We start from the raw sequence: 15034 nt of genomic DNA, 5'->3' as shown, positions 1-15034 counted from the left end.
ACATGTGAGTCAATTTCTAGAAAAATAGATTTCTTTGAATTGGGGAGTTTTTTCTTATACTTAGGGGGAAAAGGAAAATGATTGACTCACAGTGATAAAGTTCATAATTAAATGTTAGATATCAAATAGTCAAAGTGAAGAATTGGCACTGCTTCAAAAATAAAATGTGCAGGAACTTATGGTTAATTTAGCAGTTATTTCATAAACTGCTTCATCTCTGTAGTGGAGCAGCCTTCAGACAACCTGGAGGAGAATAGAGCAGTGATGGCTTATTATGCTGTACAGGTATATTGACTTAGATGTAGCTATCCCAGTAAACTCATTTCCTTTTCTCTCTAGAGCTGTTACTCTCCACTGAGCTGGCAAAGATGTGTGCATATGTTAAAAAGAAATCGCTAGAAAAGAGCTGATTTCTATAGAGAATCGATAATATGAGTTATCAGTGTGGCTGAATTTTATCACGTTGCCAGAAAGAAGCAACAACAATAAACAAAACAAACACAAAACCCTAAGGATCCCAGAAATTTATACGAGAAAAACCAAATTTTCTGCCCGTCTTTGTTACACAGACAGCGTGTAAAGTTTCTCAAAATGAAATTAGTATGTTACGAATAACAAAGAGCAAACCACATCCAGCAGCGTGTGGAAACATGTTAGTACCTCTTTTTCCACATGTATTTCGGTTATTCTATATCTTTACGTAGATATGATTACAAGAAGTACTCTGTACCATCAACCCACCAGGTTGATGGGTTTAAGCTATTACAAAATAACACACAAGGTCTGCATTTTAGAAACACTTTTCTTCTGTTTTCTTTTTCTTTCCTGTTTGAGAGATTCCAAATAAATTGTCAAAGTGAACATCTGTATACCCCTCTATGAATGTTCCATATATTCGATGAAAATATTTATACATATAGACATATCGTATAGGGATAGTGTAGAGTCCATTTGGGGGGAATAAATTTAAATGAAATACGTTTGATCAGGATGAAATATGTTTGATCAGGAAGTTTCATCCAGTCTTTAGGCCCCTGGCCTGAGGATGGTAAGTTTTGGTTCTGTTAACTGGAGCTCAGACGCACGCCTGGATCCCTCAGACTGCGTCCTGGACACGTCTCAGCACAGGGTCCGCCCCGGAGCTGGTCGTCTTCCTGATTCTGACTTCTCTGCGTTCCTCTCTCCGTTATCAGAAGGAATCTGAATTGTGTTCTATACCCGGGCCTCTTCCTCAACAGCTGCCCTTGAGTAAATCTGGAAGGTTCACTCTAACCGAAGTAGGGCAACCCCTTCTCATCTGGTTACGGCAGCATCGGCCAAACCTGCCTTCTCGGTGTAAATATTTATTGCACACACTCCTACGTATCGTCTATGTGCAGACACGAGGAACACAGAAAAGGGTACACTCCCTTCTCTCAAGATGTCCACAGTCTAGTGAAAGAGACACATCTGGAACTGGGGGCTTTCAGGAAGTCTGGGAGAAGCCAAAGCATTACAAAGACATAGATACCTGCCCTTCTGTCCCTGTTCCCAGCCACTGCCCGATTAATGATGCTTCTAAAATGTAAATTCGGCCATGTCATCAGTCTCCCTTGTTACATTACTTTAGTGGCTTCCTACTGCCTTTGTGACATCTGTCAACACAGGATAGAAGCCCCTCGGGGTTCTGGTCTCTGTCCGGATTTGGCATCATCTCCTGTGTCTCCCAGCTTTTGAGGATCCAGCCGTACCCCTTGCTTTTCCACATGACACTTCCACAGCTTGCATTCACCTTGAGAGCAGATCTGCCTCCAGAAAACCTTCCCTCGCAGACTCAGGGGAGGCCTCGACACCCCCTGGCGCAGCACTGATCATCACGCGTCACAGCTGAGATTGCTGGAGACGTTGCCCTAATGCAGACTCAAGCACCGTCAAGGACACAGAATCAGTTTAAGGACTAGTGAGGCATGTGCTGACGAATATGATGTTGCCAAGGAAACATGTGAGAGCCGCGAGCTTTCATCTAATTCTGTTTTCTTTTCATATTGCTATTTTTCTCCCTTTATTCATCATTTCCATTCACATTTATACGATTTACAAAATTACTGTACAGTTGATGTACTAGTTTTAGTAAAAATGTAATTTATAAAGTTCAAAAACATAATCAGTTAGGATACATTTGACATGAATGAAGAACAAATGAGAAGGATAAAGATGTGTAAAGAAAAATATTCTTAAAGAAAAGGTTTGTCATGGTTTTCTACTAAATATGACTCCTAACCCACCCACAGAAAAAAAGGAAGAAAGAGGACGCGCTTACGGGACACTGGCATTCTAACATGTGCTGTTAATTCATTTCAGTGGGGAGGGGAGGGTGGAAGGCAGCAGAGGGGGTGTGTACCTGGGCTGCTTGCAAAGTCGAAGGGGGAGGCAAAGCAGAAAGAGGGCTTTGAGGGAAGATTTGATTTTCTGGTTAACCAAGAGACCCGTCAAGACACTCTGCAGCAGAAAAAGAAAGAGCATGTTTGTGGTTATTGCTGGGCAGACATTAGTTAACTGTCAAATACCAGGTGATTGGTGTTACAGGGAGATAAAAAAAGATTCTGCCTCCAAAGCAATTGTGTTGTAATTTTTGACGTGTTCTGTGTAATAAGTTGTAATCCATGTAGCTTGTGCTTTCTGGTATGTTTGCCCCCTATGTTGCAAAATAGCCTTAGATTCCTCAGCAGATAGATGACACAGAGCTTCAATCACCTTCAGATGTAGACGTTATTTCATTTTTTGGAAGAGGAATTTTTCTGTGGGGCGAGAGAAATTAGGCTCTGCCCACAGTGAACCGATAAAGAGATGGATAAATGTATTAGAGGTTTTTTGGGTTTATTATTATTCTACTCTAGAGTTTTTCGTGTTTTATTTTATTTTATTTTTGGCTGTGTTGGGTCTTCGTGGCTGCACGCGGGCTTTCTCTAGTTGCGGCGAGCGGGGGCTACTCTTCGTTGCGGTGCACGGGCTTCTCATTGTGGTGGCTTCTCTTGTTGCAGAGCACGGGCTCTAGGCACACGGGCTCAGTTGTTGTGGCTCGCGGGCTCTAGAGCGCAGGCTCAGTAGTTGTAGCGCACGGGCTTAGTTGCTCCGCGGCACGTGGAATCTTCCCGGACCAGGGCTCGAACCCGTGTCCCCTGCATTGGCAGGCAGATTCTTAACCACTGCACCACCAGGGAAGCCCTAGAGATTGGTTTGCCTATTTTTGTTCGGCATGTAAGGTTTTCATCTCATTTGCTCAGCTTCACTTTCCATTTATAGACATACAATTGATGAATTATATTTTTGGATAGTCTGCAACTAAGCAACACTTGATATCATACAAACACTTGATTCGTTTGCTAACCTGAGTCCCTCAGTTGCAGCCCACTCTGCCACCCGTCTCTGGGGGATTACAGCCGGCTCGGAAAGTCTCTGTGGTAAACGTCGAAAATATGGAGGAAGGGAAAGCTTTTTCTTTTCCCTTCCCACTGAAGTTCTCTAGATCACTGGCATTTCTAAACTTTAATCCAATTCTAACCATGAATTTAAACAAATGGATAGCTTATGGGACACCTTTTACTTGGAGAGAGAGAGTGAAAGAAGCTTATAATAGCAACAGCATTGTAAAGAAGAAGCAATGATGACTCAGAACAGACTATGCTTGAGATCAGCAAATTACTTTCCTGAGTTTCGTGTCTTGTACCAAATGGGGCTCTGAGTCTGTCCTCTATTCTAAGGATCTTTCAGGCTATTTGCAATGGAAGTTCAATTATAATCATGCTCAATGGGTCTTTGATGTTTGGTTAGGCAAATAATTGTAGAAAACCAAAGAAGCAGGTTGGGCTAAAAGAAAAATAGGAACCATGGAGCATGGCCGACTTGGGTTTGATTCCCGCTTAATAGTTGTGAAATACTATGAATGTACGTGATGTTTCCTTAGTTGCATCCTCTGGAAAATGGCAGTACCCTAGCTATTGCAGGGATTAGTGGGAGCATGTGAAAGGGTCTAGACCAGCGTTACACTCACTGTACGAAAGATGACATTCCACTGAAGGACAGCAGTGGACACATGGAATGCTTCACGGGCCCTGAGTGACGTCCACGTGGTCACCCATAAATGACTCAAGGTCAGGAATGAGGGATGGATTCCATGCCATGTGCCTCATGATTTTCACATGAACATTCTGCTTGATAATATTTGAGCATTTCATCTTCCATCATAAGTGGAGTAATCACTGTTTGTAAGCATAGTTTATAAAGATTTCTCACTGGTTTAAGAATGATGACCTTAAATTCTAAAACCCAATTGGCATTGAATCCAATGGTTTCAGCATTATCTGTTCGCCTGCATTATTTTCTTTTATTTTTTCCAAAATTGTTAGAGCCTGCAGTAATTTAAAGAAAGCATAGGTATTGTGAAGAGTAGTTCAGAGGCAAATGATCCTTTTGCAGAATTTTCTTTTGTAGTCTTTAATTGTGAGAGCACTTTGGGTGATAACCTTTTACTGTATATTTTCCTATTACCCACCATGTTTCTTAGCCATTTTCAGTGACTTTTTTACAACTATTGAAAATGCTGGGACTTATTGTGTTCTCCACACGTACGGCATCTTTGCTTGCATGTTTTAGTCACTTAGAAATATTTAAAGACATCTTCAAAATGCCAGGTACATTTTAAATTTATCATTTCATATAGTCATTCAGGCAGGATGTTGAGTTGAACACTGTTTCTGACTGTTAAAAATAAACCAAGAAAAAGTTTTAATAAATACCATTAGTAAGGTATTTTGGCTCCATTATTACTAAAATCCATTAAATAGTTTATTTTTTAGGGAAAATTTTTTTTATAATTTCTTGAAATCTATTCCATGGGAAAAGCTAGCTGAACAAAGTTAAATGAGTTTCTTTTTCTGAGGAAATGAGAATGTGGCCTGTGACCATTTATTCTGAAGACTTTGGGTAGACTTCTAGATTTCAGAAATACTCAGAAATGTTTTCGTACATTTGCTATCAGTTTTTTTATTTGTTTGTTTTCTTTCTTTCCCTCCTTTTGGACTTGTTCTCCATCAAGTTCAACAAATTAAGATTACCACTGGTTGCAGGAATTTTCCAATCCAAAACCAAGGCCCCTTGGTTAAAGTTATGTAGAGAGGGCAGAGACCCCCGGGCTTGCAAAGTTCAGGAGATATTATGGACTATTTGCATACATCATATCCCTTCTGTTGGAAATTTCACAGCACTTTATAAGTTCTCACGTTAGTATATGTTTTCTGACGTATTCACCCAAATCAATGCAAGTACACTTGAGCTGCATACGTTTCTTAATTTAGGAAAATACTGATATTACCATAACACTGTGCTCTACCAACAGTACAAATTCACATTATTGTTGCCTTAACAAATAACATATCCAATGCTGAAGTTTTTAATTGAATTTATGGTAGCATTCAGAGTAATAGATATTTCAATTTTGACATAATGAAATTTCTGAAGTTTTACTTTGATTCCAAAAATTGAATGGAAAAGAAGTTAAAGTTAACTGATTTTCTAATTGAAAGATTGATAGACAAATGACATCATTTAATCGTGAAGTTCTTCTGCTAATAGAGACAAATCAATATCAATAGCTTCATTTTGATACATGAACAAGAAAACTTGAAGCCCTAAATTTGATTTAGAAAGGGAATCATCTGATCTACATAAAAATTTATGCTTAAAGGATATTTTAAATGTACTTATCCAAATATATTACAACAACGTTATGGCAACAGAAACAGAATGGTCTAAGAACAGTGGTGTCCACTCATCTTTTTCAGCGTTGACATTCTTAACATAGTTGCCATAATGTTTATCAGAATCTTAAAAACAAAATACAGGTATAAAGACTAGGATTTCCAAAGGTTCTTGAATTAAGCCAATTTTTATACCTGTGTAACTTTTACTGATTATATTTTCAGATTCAGATTCCTCCAAATTGGTCTTGATGATTTCATGGCATGTTAAGTCACACAGTTTACCTAGAAGGTTCTAAGTCTTACTAGTTTACTGAGTTACCTCTTAACTGACTAATCTTTCAGCCCATCATTAGATTCATTAACTACTTTATTCATTTTTGGCGCGATCTACTCACAGCCGAGGATCCATGCCCCATATTCTGAAAAGTCTGCAGGCTTCCCTCCCGTATCTGCCTCATCCCCATTCTTAATTTTGTTACTCTTTGTTTAAAATAATGAGCTTTAACAGCTGTTAAAGTCTGGCCTTTGGAAAGGTCAGCTAGTTGAAATTGCAAATTCCTGGTTTACTTTTATGACTACATATGAAATATTATTTCAAGTTATAATTTGAGAATTTGCAACCTTTACTTTTACAGTTAAGCCAAGCTAGACATAAAGTTTCTAGTTCAAAACCACATGGTAGGTTAATGTCAGGACCTGAGCCGTGTATGATAATGTTTCTGGCAGACGTTCCCCTGCAGCCTTCTACAAGCTCCTTTGTTTTAACACACTTACCAGCTTTCCTGTTCTTATGTCCCCCTTAAAGTCATATTATTGCATTTTCCATGTAAATACATGACTCTTATGAGCATTATTTTAATGCAAATTGTTCAGAGTTTTCATTTTTTTATATTTATTAATAATAAGGTGTTTAACACTTTCCTTTATTTTTCATATATTGTATTTCCTTACAGTTAATTTTTTGAAAGGGAATGTCTGGATCACATAACATCCACATTTTTAAGGCTTTAATATATATTATAATTATTGCCCTAAAGAATTTCACACAGTTGCCAGGAATTTTATACAAATATTTCAAGGTAAACTTGCTAGCTTTAGTTATTTTAATTTTCAGTGATCTTTGCTAATTTAACGTTTGGAAAAAGCGAAGTCATTGTAATATTATCACACTCTTCTTTTTTTCTAGTGAGATTGAACATGCTCTCGTATTTATTAGAAATAGTAATGGTTTTTCCATTTTCTTCAATGACTTTTCTCTGTAGTACTGTCTTTTTATTTATTAGGTTGTTAGGATTTTCCTGATACTTTACCGTATTTCCTGCTATATTGCCACTGTTTGCTGTTGTTTTTCTTTCACCCTAACCCTAATTGTACATATGAGTGTATAATTTCTTATTAAATCTAGAACTAAATCTAGAACTCAATCTAGAACTCCCTCTTATATATAATTTCTTATTAAATCTAGAACTAAATCTAGAACTCAATCTAGAACTCCCTCTTATATATAATTTCTTATTAAATCTAGAACTAAATCTACAACTCCCTCTTATATATAATTTCTTATTAAATCTAGAACTAAATCTACAACTCCCTCTTTACAAAAGTTACTAAATACTCACCTACTACCGTGTAGTTCTGGATTGTTTAAATTATTTCACTTTTTAAAACATAAAGGATTTTATTTAGAGGAAGTTGTGAGCTAAAGGATATAACTCTTCTATTTTTCCTCCAGAAAGTTAATTGCCCCAGATAATTTTATTGTTAAAAGATGCTTTATAGTAATAGACTTAAGGCAAACATTTAAGAGGATTTGTAATGACTGGATATTGCTTCTGTATAGATTGTGTAGCCTCATAGTAAGAACAAAAGCAAAGACATCTACTTTATACAGAGACTAATATCTTCAGAAAACTGACGGTGTCTTTTTATCTTCTTAATATATAAGAGCATAAATGTTTGGTGAATAAATAAATGAGCAGTATTCTGTATAACTTCATTATGCCTCATTATTATATGTTACTGAGAATTTCCTCGTCCTTATTTTTAAGGACTTTATGATGTTGCTATTTTATTATACTTTTAAAAGTGTAAACTTTTAAAATTAGCATGTAGATTTCATACTGTCCAAACCTGCTGCTGCCACATTGGAAGATGGCTTTTAGCCACATGATCTTCTAGACCGAGGCCCCGCGGATGGATGGGGCTGGTCCCATGAGATGTTTGTCTCATGAGGGCACCATGGAAGTTTCCGTTGTGATCGGTTACTCAGGCTGACCTTTCATCTTGACAAAGACACGGGTTATTAGTTTGAGCTTCAAGAGAAAGTTCTACAGAATTATCAGTTGAAAATCACCTTATCACTTCTATGGATGAAAAAAAAGAATTGGAAAATAGGTGTTTTTGCTGATTCACTGGCATGGACTTAGGCTTTAAGTGAGTTTGTTTCTATTTCATGATAATGTAAAACAGGATACGCAAATTGACTTATTCATATATATGTTTAAAATGACAACTTCATGGGAACCAAAGTTATTTCAGGAAATTAAAGGATATATTGAATACTCAGCCTTTGATAAGTATATTTTCATTTACTTTTTAATACTGGGATATAGGACTAAATCAATATGATTACCTTTAACCGGTTAAAGAACAATTTCTTGGTTTGAATATAGCTATGAGTTGCATTGACTCGCCTGTTTTTTTTTTCCCCTTTAGGCAGTACTTTGGAGGTACAAGTTTTCTCAGCTTAAAGGTTCTTCGGATGACGGCAAGAGCAAAATCAAATTTTTGTTTCAGAATCCAGATACTAAACAGATTGAAGCAAAGGTAAACTGAAACTCATCACAAAGACCACCTCTAGCTACATTAATTCCATTAAGAAAGAAAGGGGAGAAGCTTTAGGAAACCCAAAAGTGCGAAAACACACGTTCTCTGTTTTTACCTTGGAATATACTGCATGGCCAAAAGAATAAATTCACTTAGATTTTAATGGCAAGTTTTCACTGAAACGCATACCTTAAAATAAATTACACACAACAAGTTGCATTTCTTAGTTTTAATTCCCTACGAACTGTATTTGTGTCACCCTGAAATAATATTCCGGGAACTAAAACAGTCACCTTCTTGATGGTTTCACATTCTAAATAATAATTTAAAATATTCTGACTCTAGTTTATCATTTTTGATTCCCTCTTCAGATATGAACACAAATCCCCAAAGAAAAATATTTTTTTAATCAATTTATGTTTTCCCCATGTTATTCTATGTTAAATAAAATGAATAAATGAATGATTTTTTTGCTTTGCTCCATGCAAATTTTCAGTATTCTGAAATTTAGTAACTATGTTGTTTTAACTCCTCAGAAAGATTCACTACTTTTGTGCTTATGAATGTATATTTGTAAATATTCAAAATCTGAGTGATTTCCTTTACCCTTCTGTGAAATTCACAGTAACAGTCTTTGGGTTAGAATGAGTTATAAATATATTATTTCAGTGGGGAAGAAAGAATAAATAATGAATACCAAAGTGAAAAATCAATTCTATGGAAATGAAAACTGAGACATAAATTTCAACTCTGGATTAAAATCACCGTAATTCTGTTACGTTCCTGTATGTATTAAATCCAGGGGGAGTCTTGGCCTGCCGCTCAGAGCCTTCCCAGGACCGAGCCCACCTGACTCTCCCGTCCACGTCTCTTGCGGCCCTGCTCTGTGTCCAGACCAGAGGCCCTCATTCTCCCTTTACCAAGACGATGCCTTTCTGGCCTTATACATCTGCTCATGCTTTTGTCTGGATTTTTCTCCTTAGTCCCCTCAGCTCTTGATCTGAATCTCTCTACGAATACCCACCCCTGCCTTATGTTTGCCTCTGACTCCTCCTGGGCTGCAGGCCGTTTAAGGGGGGCTGTGCAGGCAGCTCCTTTCTGCTGACTCCTGTCCTCCTGCGTTTCTTTAAAGCTTCCCTGTTCCAAGTGGTCTTGCCTTATATTTGTCTCGCATCAGTGTGGACAGAGGCCTGGGTAACTTCACCCGCTCCGTCCATTTGCTTGTCTCCTCATTCTCACATCTACACCCCATCACAGCCCGTCCCTAAGCGCAGGCCTTTCTGTGGGGCTACAGCACCTCTGCGTTCCCCTCCGGCTGCCATGGGTGGATCGTTACTCTGTGCCACTTACACCGCTCTTTAAACTGGTTCTTAGTGTTACTATGAACAGTGCATTACTGTTGTCCAAAAGTCTGTATCTTTAGCTTTTGGTGGATTTCCCAATCTTTCACACACAGGACACATCCTAATACGGGTGAATGGTGTTAATGTTGTCAGTTCTGTACTCTTCTGGCGAACGTGGAGTGTCAGCCGCTAGCTGATACGTTTGATTTGATAAGTTCCTTCTCTTCTGATACTTTCAGTGTGCTAACGAATCCTTAGTTGACAGCATGAAGCAAAAACGATAAACGCAGTGAGATGACTGCTAACTGTAGTATTTAGGCTTCAGTTTAATGGGGTGTATATTTTACATGCACCTAATTACACTTCCTTAACTTTTCTAGTCATTAGCTGTCTGCCAGCTTCTAAATACTACTTTTTCTGTTTATAATGTTTTAAGCAATATTTCATAAATTCATTTAATAAGAAATAGTTTCAGAAGATATTTATTGAATGTTTTTCTTGAATTTAGAGGCAGTGATTTTTTTTTAACATCTTTATTGGAGTATAGTTGCTTTACAATGTTGTGTTAGTTTCTGCCGTATAACAAAGTGAATCAGCTCTATGTATACATATATCAAGGCAGTGATTTTTAAATAGTGAAAAGAGCAGTCTTAAAACCAGTGGGGGAATCTGACCATTGGCGAGTTGCCAAACTTCTTTAAAGTCGCCATCTCCTTCTATAACATGAGAGAGAGTAACACCTCCATGGGTAACACTGAAAGCACCAAATTAAATATGGAGACTGTTTAACAAGTGACACTCGCCAGTCAGAACAGTGGCCAGCTCTATAGAAATGTTTAGCCGTACTGGTGTGTATCACCTCGGCAAATATCATAGAAATTATATTAGATTAAAACTAGTACAATTGCTAACTATGCTATAACCTTATAACCGCAATTTGTGAGCAGTAGTCAAAAGGACCGTCACAGGAGGAAAGCAAGGAGAATGCCAGCTTTGTGTATCGCATCACAGGACTCATGGGACCATCTATCGTAAGCATGGCTTATGGTTGAAATTGATGTCATTTGAGAATTCAACGTTTTCTCTGTTCAGGGCAGCACTTTTTTTTTTAATGAGAGAGTAGGTAACATGATATAGTGGAAAGAAAATTAGGATCAGGTAACCTTGAGTAAAAAAAAAAAAATCTCATATTTGCCATTTCCTGGCTATATTCCCCGGGGCAATTCATCACCAAATTATGACTGCTACCTTGCAGGGAAAGTGTAGGGAATAAATACCCCTGGTACCTGACATATGGAAGACACTCGATAAATCACTGATGAATGATTTCATCTTTAAAGAATGTAGCATAACAACTAAGGAAGTATTGAAAAAAATAGCAGCATTATTATTAGGAGAGAAGTTAGTAAAGGTGATTACCTAACATATATAGACTGCTTGTCCTTCCCACATTTAAGAAATTCAAGTTTATAACCATACCCCAAATTTGTGTCATTTTTCACATGCTTTGGACAGTTTCTGTGTTTTGTTCATTTCTATTAATTTTTATAATTTTAATGTGGGAAATTTGGCCTGTGTCCCCCTCTCCAAGTCAGGCACACGAGCTTCTCCTGTATATTTATAATATAATTCCTCTTAATTTATGTACGTTGTAACATTGGTGTCCATTCTGTGTGGTCATTGTTCACTAGCCTGCCTCCTTCACTAGATCAAGAACTTTGAAGCACAAGGAGTGTGTCTTGCAACATATAATCCTTAGGCTCAACCTGATGCTTGCCTGGGATCAGGCAAGTAATAACTGTCTGTGTTTCACTTCATTTAATATTTCCTGGTACATTATTGAGTCACTCTCCCCAGTCTCTTTGTCATTTAGGCAAACAAAATTAGGTAGTCATAATCTGAATGGATGGAGGTTGGAAGATAGGAAGAAATATTTGGACTTTACTTTGTGTAGCAGTGTGCTGAATTGTTTATTCTGATTAACTATTATTTCCTTTCGTTCATTTTTTTAAATCTTGGTTTTATTTATACTCTCCTGCAACATACATAAAATGCTGTAGAAATATTTATTTTAAAACATGTTAGAAAAATGTCTTCTGGGAAAAGTAAACACAGTTACCAAGGCCAAACCTAAAGGCCATATGGATGTAAAAGTGTTTGTGAACTCTTCCAACTCACAGGAAGTTATAAAACTAGAAGATGTTCTCTGTACCCTTCATCCAGTTTCCCCGAGTGGGTAAACCTCATGTAACTATGGTATAATAGAAAAAGCAGGGATTTTAACATTGACACAATATGTGTATATCTCACATCAGTTATAGCATGTGTAAATTTGTGCGCCCATATCCACAATCAAATACACAACCATCTTCCTCATGCTGCCCTTTATACACACCCCTCACTCCCCCCATTCTTAGTTCCTAGAAGCCACTAATCTGTTTTTCATCTCTATAATTTTGTCATTTTGAGAATATTGTATAGATTAAACGTACACTATGTGGAATTCTGAGATTGACTTTTTTCACTGAGCATAATGCCCTATGTAGGCATATTGAGCGTTTGTCCCTTTTTATTGCTCAGTAGTGTTCCATGATGTGGAATATGGAATATGGACCTCGTTTTGTTTAACCATTTATCTGTTGAGGGACATTTGACTGCAGTGTTTAGTTATTGCTCCTATGAATAATAGCGTACCCGCTTCTATGTAGACATGACATTTCATTTCTCTGGGATAAATGCCCAGGAGGGCAGTTGCTCAGTCATATGGAAAATGTTTATTTAGTTTTAAGGAAAATGCCAAACTGCTTTTCAAAGTAGTGGTGACATTTTACATTCCCACCAGCAATGTATGAGAAACCCAGTCTCTCTACATCCTCACCAGCATTTGAAATGGTCACTACTTTTTATTTTAGCAGTTCTCATCATAGGCTTAATTTGCATTTCCCTAAAGGGTAGCAACGATGAATAACATTTTACATGACTATTTTCTCTCTATATATGTTCCCTTTGATGAAATGTCTTTTCCCGTTTTTTGCCTATTTTTGAATTGTATTTTGTGATTTGTTTGACTTAGAGTTTTATGAGTTATTATGTATTTTGTATATGAGGATTTGTTAGACGTGTTGTTTGCAAATATTTTCTTTCATTTTGTAATTTATCTTTCATCTTTTTAACAGGGTATCTTGCAGAAAAATTTAAAAAAATTTTACAAACCCAATTTATCAGCTCTTTGTCTTAAAAATTATAATTTTGGTGTCATGTCAAAAATTCTTCAGCACGTCACAGGTGCCAAAGGTTTTCTCCTATGCTATTTTCAAAATGTCTTATAAGCTTTCCATTTACAGTTAAATATATGGCACGTCTGAGTTCATTTTTCTTCTGTACGTTGTGGGGCTTAGCTGACCTCTGTTTTGCCTGTGGTTATCCAGTTACAACAGCATCGTTTGTTGCAAAGACCATTCTTCTTCTATTGAATTATTTTAGCAGCTTCGTTGAAAATTACTTGGTTCTACCTCTGTGGTGCTGCTTCTTGCATCTATCTCTTTGCCAGTATTATACGTTCTTGGATAGAGTAGCTATATAATAATCCTTGAAATGGACGATTCTGTCCACTTTACTGTTACTTTTCAGAATGCGTTAGCTGTTCTAGTTGCTTTGTATTTCCACAGACATTTTACAATTACCTTCTCTATATCTATGAATAATGTCACTGCCCCTTCGGTAGGGATGGCATAATCTATATATCAATTTCAGGAGAACTGACGTCTTTACTATGTTGATTTCTTAAAGCAATGAAAACAGACTATTTTTCTATTTTTTGCCCTTTTGATTTATTTCTTCAGTATTGTGTAGTTTTCATCATAAAAATCCTATGCATGTTTTGTTAGATTGGCATTTAGGTAAATCATTTCTTCTTTTTTTGAGGGAATGTAAATGATATTTTGAAATTTTTATTTTTCAACTATTAATGCTACTATGTAGCAATATAATTAATGTTTATATATTTACATTGCATCCTGAATCCTGTATATATGTATATATATATATATACACACACACACACACGTGTATATATATATATATATATATGCACTTAGTTCTAGGTCTTTTGTTTCTATTTTCGATTTTTTAAATTCTTTGCATTTATTTACACAGATTATTAAGCCATGTGCAAATCAGGAGAGATATGTTCCTTTTTTCAGATCCGTATCACATTACGATCTTTTTCTTGCCTATTTTGCTGCCTACAAATTTAAATACCATATTGAATACCAGTGATGAGTGCAGACATTCTTCATTTCTTCCTTATTTTAGGGGAAAGTCATTTAGCTTTTCACCATTAAGTATGATGTTAAATTTAGCGGTCTAATAGAAATTTTTTTCTCAGGTTGAGTTAGGTCCCCTCTATATCCATTTTTCTGAAAGTTTTTACCATGAATGGGTATCAATTAATACGACAATGTCAACTTTCTTGCTTAGCTTGTTAATGTAGTGGTTTATGTTCATTGATTTCCAAATACTGACCCTGTCTTACATTTCAGGAATAAACCGTACTTAGTGATGTGCAATTTTTATATATATTGCTGAATTTTATTTCTCAAAATTTTAAGGATTTTTGCTTTTACATCTATGAGAGATTTGGTCTGTAGGTTCTTTTGTTGTTGTTTTTTGCTTATTTTATTTTGCTTTGTTTGGTACTGTCTTTGCCTGGTTTTGGTATTGGGACAAACTGTCTTTATAAAATGAGTTGAAAATATTCCTCCTCTTTTACTTTCTGGAAGATACTGTGTACTATTTTTGTTGATTCTTTTTTTTTAACATCTTTATTGGAGTATAATTGCTTTACAATGATGTGTTAGTTTCTGCTTTATAACAAAGTGAATCAGTTATACATATGCATATATCCTTATATCTCTTCCTTCTTGCATATCCCTCCCTCCCACCCTCCCTATCCCACCCCTCTAGATGATCACAAAGCACCGAGCTGATCTCCCTGTGCTATGCGGCTGCTTCCCACTAGCTATCTATCTTACATTTGGAAGTGTATATATGTCCATGCCACTCTCTCACTTCCTCCCAGCTTACCCTTCCCCCTCCCTGTGTCCTCAAGTCCGTGCTCTAGTAGGT

The 15034-nt window shown here is 36.8% G+C and overlaps 1 protein-coding gene across 8 annotated transcripts in view; it reads left to right on the top strand.

Annotated features, from left to right (window-relative positions):
- Positions 1–15034, top strand: part of SNTG1 (syntrophin gamma 1) — a 462794-nt gene that overhangs the window by 435976 nt on the left and 11784 nt on the right. For all 8 annotated transcript variants that reach the window (XM_079902226.1, XM_079902222.1, XM_079902224.1 and 5 more), the window contains one exon: positions 8454–8564. In XM_079902226.1, coding sequence (XP_079758352.1) covers positions 8454–8564 — 111 coding nt within the window. The remainder of the gene's footprint in view (positions 1–8453; positions 8565–15034) is intronic.

The sequence above is a fragment of the Stenella coeruleoalba genome (assembly GCF_951394435.1).
Source record: "Stenella coeruleoalba genome assembly, chromosome: 17".
Lineage (NCBI taxonomy): Eukaryota > Metazoa > Chordata > Mammalia > Artiodactyla > Delphinidae > Stenella > Stenella coeruleoalba.
Note: the sequence above shows the minus strand (reverse complement) of the source record. Positions and strands in the feature narration are given on the sequence as shown.